Raw genomic sequence first — 6,000 nt, forward strand, 5'->3', positions numbered from 1 at the left:
ACAAAGTAAAACAAAACAACTAGCATAATAATCTAAGTGTTCTATTATAAGGGAAATAATTTAATAACCATCCAAGGGATAGAAATGATGCTGATAAGAGTTTGAAATAACATGGAGAAATAAATGCATATACTATGATTTTAATTTTTAAAAAGCCAGATTATAGTATCATCTCAAATGTACTTTAAAATGTATGAATAAAGATGAGAAAGAATAGATCATATTAAGGATTTTGTGGCATTTTGAATGATCAAAAATTTATTCTTTGTACATTTTTCAGTCTTTTTCTAATATTCTATGGTAAGTACATAATCAGAGAACAGAGAATAAAAGAGAGAGGGTCCCTAGATAAGGAGAAGCAAAGTGTTTTGCTGAAAGTCCTTTGAGCAAATGCTGCTTATTCTGTAATTTGGTGTGAACATGGAGATACATGTTGAGCATTCACCTGTTTGTTATCCTTTGCTCAGTTGGGATGGGGTTACGTTCCCTGCCAGGGATGGACACAGCATTCCCTTTTGCCCTCCTCCATTTTAGGTTGGGGAATGTGATAGAGAAAGTGTCTTTTCCTTGCCATCTGCCTGGATTGTGGTGAATGTGCCCTTACTGAGAGGTGGCCTCGGAACAGCCTCCCTGAGGATGCATGGTTCCATGCAGAAGAAGGGATTGATTTATTTTTTACTCTGTTGTTGTGTGGATGGCATCAGAAGCCATAACTTCACATCTGAAGCACCCTGTTTTTCCTCATGCCTATTAAATTTAAGTCACTGGGTATTTTCTCACATTCTCGAAGAGTTGTATTTATTGGCCAGTCATAAACCAGCTTTGTTTCCTCTGAAGGATAGTTCTAACATTCATTCTTTCGAAGAACGCAGTGGCCTGGCGGTCTGGAAGCTAGCTGTGAAAATGAACACTGGGCGGAACCCCACATCAGGGGCTGGGAGGAAGTCTTGGGGCAGGCAGAGCCTAGTCCATGGCGGGCAGATGGGTGGTTCTGGTGGTGTAGATAGACCATGGAGGTTTGGTGAGGGGGCAAGTACTCAGATGCCCAGGACATCCATTTTTCAGTATGGATCTCTGTGGGTGCCTGAGAGCCTTGGGGGCAGAACTCTAATCCCTAGGAGGACTGGTGAGGGGAGCCAGAGACACATTTAGAGGAACTGGGGGGCCAATGAGGTTCTGGAATAGTCAGTTCTATGATGGCGGCCTGAGGCCAGAGCAACCAGGCAGCAGTGGTGAACTGGTGCCGAGTCACGCATGCTACCGAACTAGGATTCTTTACATTCCTTCCCACTAGAGATAGGATTGTTTTCATACAGGGGACCAGGACTGGCATTTGCCTGGGGATCAGTTGGCTTCCAGCTGTGGGTATGTGATGTACTGAGGTTAGGGGACTGAGCCTATCCTCCGTCCATGCCAGGACCTCTGGCCCACTCTTACGGAGGGTGCGCGGGCCCAGCACTGATTTCTGCAGCTAGTGTTTTTCAAACCCGTGTTCCTGGGTTCTGTGCCAGGCTCTGAAGATACAGTGGTAACAAGATACATAGGGACCCTGCCCTCCTGAAGTGGGGAAGGTAGATAATTAACAGCCATCACCAAAGCCGAACCACTCGAAGGTAAATTGTGATTCTGAATGGTGGTATGAGGAATACCTAGTGATGAGAGAGAGCAGTAGTAGGAGACGCTTTTCCCGGGAAGATGGTCAAGGAAGATTTACCTGGGAGATGACGTTTGAGCTGAGGCCTAAAGGATGAAATGGGCTAAGAACTCAAAGGTTGGGGCAGATTGTTTTAGGCAGAGTGAGCAGCCAGTGCGGGGGCCCAGGACTTGCAGGGCGTGAAGCTTGAGAAGGCACAGTGCAGACTGGTAGGCTGGAGCATAGCAGGAAAGGGAGAGAGTAACTGCAGTGAGGTTAGAGAAAGGCAGGAAGGATCAGACAGATCATTTGAAGAAAGCAAACTAAGGGGAAGCTTAGCTTTTCAAATGTAATGGTGCTTAAAAAAAAAAAAAAAAAACCCAAAACTCTTGATTTATAAATCTAATGTAACTATATGTCGTTGTGATTGTTAGTGGCTGTCCAGTTGCCCCCCCCCCCCCCGACTCATGGCAACCCCATGTAGAATGGAATTGGGCCATTGTGACCCTCAGAGGGTTTTCACTGACTGAGTTTTTGGAAGTAGATTGCTAGGCCTTTCTTCCTAGTTTTAGTCTGGAAGTCTGCTGAAACCTGTTCAGCATCATAGCAACACGCAAGCCTCTACTGATAGGTGGTGGCTGCACACGAGGTACGTTGGCTGGGAATTGAACCTGGGTCTCCCTCACAGAAGGAGAGAGTTTTACCTTTGGACCACCATTGCGCCCTTATAACTACGTAATCCAACTCCTTGCCATTGAGTCAATTCTGACTCGTAGAGACCCTATAGGACAGAGTAGAACTGCCCTATAGAGCTTCCAAGGAGCAGCTGGTGGATTTGAACTGCCGACCTTTTAATTAGCAGCCAGTCTCTTAACTGCTGCACCACCAGGGCTCTGTATATAACTATGTAAAACAAAAAGCCCAGTGTTCTTTCTACTTTTTTTCTATATTGCGTAGTGTATACCTTTTATCATCTGTTATCATGCATTGTGGCTTGCTAACATCTTTCTAAAATTTAGATCACGTCGCTCTTCAGAGTTCATCAGTGTCTTTCCTGGCTCACTCACAGCAAGATTCAAAACCTTAACCATGATGCCTGGTGTGATCTCCCCCTTACCTCCTCTCTGACCCCCTCCCTCTGTCTTCCCCCTCACTCTGCACCAGCCACTCTGGCCTCCTTGCTGTTCCATGAACACACTAAGCTCCCTGCCCCAGGCCTTTGCACTTGCTATTCATTATTCCAGAGACTTCCATTGCATAGTCACATGGCTTGCTCCCTTTCCCCCCACTTTCCTTCAAAGAAATTTCCTCTGCTCAAATCCCATGACATCAGAGAGGCCTTCTCTTACCACTTTATATCACGTAGTATGGCCCTACCTCCTTCCTGTCCCTCAATATCCCGTATCCTGCTTTATTCTTCTTTGTGGAACTTATCACCACTAGACATGTGTTTATATGTTTAAGTTGTTTATTGTCCACCCCCCGCCCCAGGCTCTAAGAAAGTGGGAACTTTGTTCACTGTTTTTTTCCCCTCCAACAGTCAGAATAAAGCCTGGCACGTAGATGTCGTAGTCATCTAGTTCTGCTATAACAGAAATACCACAAGTGGGTGGCTCTAACAAAGAGAAGTTTATTTTCTCACAGTCCATTAGGGTAGAAGTCCAAATTCAGGGCACCAGCTCCAGAGGACAGATTTCTCTCTCTGTCTGCCCTGGTAGAAGGCCCTTGTCATCAGTCTTTCCTTGGCCTGGGAGCGTCTCAGCTCAGGAACCTCAGGTCCAAATGACACACTTTGCTCCGGGCACTGCTTTTTTGGTGGTATAAGGTCCCCACGTCTCTCTGCTCACTTCTCTCTTTTATATCTGAAAAGAGATTGGCGGAAGACACTATCTAATCTTATAGACCTCATCAGTATAACTGCCGCTAATCTATCTTATTACATCATAGTGATGGGATTTACAACATATAGGGAAATCACATCAGATGATAAAATGGTAGACAATCATACAAGGGAATCATGACCTAGCCAAGTTGACAGATATTTTTGGGGGCTACAGTTCAATCCATGACAGGAGGATAGTAATTATTTGTTAATATTTATTGAATTTGAATGTCTGTTTTCTCCACTGGATTGGGGTCCTTAGAAGGCAGGTGTTTCCTATGTCTTTGCCTAGCATGGTACTGGCAAATGGAGCTCCTTCATAATTTGTGGCCAAATGAGTGTGGACAGAGAAATTAGTTATTGCAAATTCTTTCTCCCACCTAGCAATTCTAGTGACTCACTACTTAATAAGAAGTGAAATCGCGTTCTATAAAACTCTGTTGTAAAGAATGAAATGTTATAAAGAGCTAAATGTTAACTTGGCACCTTTCTTTTGTTCTTTTCCAGTGGTCCCAATCGTGGGCATTATATTACTATTGTGAAAAGTCATGGCTTCTGGCTTTTGTTTGATGATGACATCGTAGAGGTTGGTATGCCCATTGTTCTCCAATGAGGATAGGGCATACATGGTATTTTAGGGCATGTGTGGACATTTTCTAACATAGGCCTGTTTTCTGATAATCTAACTGGAAAACTTACTTTTCTATCAAAACTACATTCTCCCTTTTTCATGGGAAAGGGGATTAGCATCACGTGGACTCATTAATACTGTGTTCTTGTTAAGTTACCTGATCAGCCATAGATATGGGATCTCTATGCCACCAAGAGTTATATTAATTTGTAGGTCCTGTTTCATACAACATCCAAAGCCCTCTCTGGTACAGACCAAATAAGAGACTTCAGAGTTCTATTAAAATCTTTAATTATACTAGATTTTTCTTGTATCGATTACTGTTCAAAATTTTTTTCCTGGTCTGTTGAACATGGAGATCCTCATATTACACAGAAGGACTCCATATATTGATTTTGCTGTAAAGGAATGCTAGCTGGGGGGGAATTTCACACTCAAAGACGTGATCCATTTTAGCCTGCTAGGGTAGCTGTCAAGTCTACCGAATTATCCATTTACTATGGAGAGTTCCTAAGTGTGATACTGTAACAAGTAGTGTTTCTTAGATTTTGCTGTGTATTTCGTTAGTTTTTCTTGTCTTCTCCCAGTAAGCATGTCAAACAGTTGTACTGATTTCTCTTTCGTTGCAGAAAATAGATGCTCAAGCGATTGAAGAATTCTATGGCCTGACATCAGATATATCAAAAAATTCAGAATCTGGATATATTTTATTCTATCAGTCAAGAGAATAAAGAACCGTGGAACTCATTCAAGTGGGGAGAATGTTCAAAGCACTATTCCCTGGTTTCCCTGCAGACTTTTCTTATTCTCTGGAGGCCCACCAATGGCATCACTGGGAGTCTCAATGGTCTGGCTGTGTTAGACTCTTCCCCTACCTTCCCCTTTTTTACATGCAGCACTACTCTTGGTTTTATTTTAGTCTGATGTAGAGTTAATGGCAATCAGATTGTAGTAAGATTTATATGAATAACAGTTGCTAACTGAAGGACTGGGTGTGCACTATGCCACTCACCATGTCGGGTTGAATTAGAATGGTATTTCTTATGAATGTCTACAGTCTACTTGGGGTCTTTGCTAAACTTCATAAATATCTTCCAGGGTCTCCTTACAATACATTCCTTTTTACTCATCCCTGGAAGCATCGCTACCCGTTTTTAGCTTCTCTTGCCTCTCTTCTGACAGAAGGACAGAAGAATTGGGTAGACGTTCACCTTTTAGGGTTGCAGCTGTAGCTTTTGACGCAAGGGAAAATGTCTAAGAGTGAGTAACCTTAAGACTAAAATCATCCTACACGAGGAGAATGGGGTGAAGAAAGGCTGTTCATGGTGGTAGCGGCTGCACCATTAGAATCCCAGGGGCTAAGAAGGCATGGAGCTCAGGGCAGGCAAAGCCAAGAGGAGAATGCTTTTGTGGACAGTGAAAAGTTACTTTTCTTAATCTTTCTACCAAAATGAAATTTCAGGAAAAGAACTCTATGATGTTTGTTTTTAGTGACATCTTTAAAAAAAAAAAAAAACCCTTTTCTTCTGTAAGGTCCTGTGAGTAGTATTTATCCTTTATCCAACACTGCTAAGCTTTCCAAGGTATCTTTCCAGTCCTGCTGACACTCTACACAAGTCTGTGGTTGTAGGGCTGAGGCGCCACGTTGGCTGCATCCGGCACAGCTCTCCATAGCTGGTCAGTACCAGCATCATTCTTGCATCAGGAACAGTGAAGGCACTGCACTGCACAGCTGTTAAGGCTTTCACATTTTCCGTCTGTTCACTGAGGCACTGGCAAGTCCCAGGGCTAATGCGGGATCTCCCTGTAGGGAGTACTGGAAGTAGCTGGGTATGAAGGGGGCTCAAAGGAAGT

General features: G+C 43.4%; 1 protein-coding gene across 1 annotated transcript in view; it reads left to right on the top strand.

Moving 5' to 3' along the window:
• The window catches only part of USP46 (ubiquitin specific peptidase 46), a 76,633-nt gene extending 70,959 nt beyond the window's left edge, over positions 1-5,674 (top strand). Inside the window, exons 8-9 of the mRNA XM_010595672.3 lie at positions 4,023-4,101; positions 4,776-5,674. Coding sequence (XP_010593974.1) covers positions 4,023-4,101; positions 4,776-4,877 — 181 coding nt within the window. The 3' untranslated portion in view covers positions 4,878-5,674. The remainder of the gene's footprint in view (positions 1-4,022; positions 4,102-4,775) is intronic.
• The last annotated feature ends 326 nt before the right edge of the window (positions 5,675-6,000 follow it).

The sequence above is a fragment of the Loxodonta africana genome, chromosome 5 (assembly GCF_030014295.1).
Source record: "Loxodonta africana isolate mLoxAfr1 chromosome 5, mLoxAfr1.hap2, whole genome shotgun sequence".
Taxonomy (NCBI): Eukaryota; Metazoa; Chordata; class Mammalia; order Proboscidea; family Elephantidae; genus Loxodonta; species Loxodonta africana.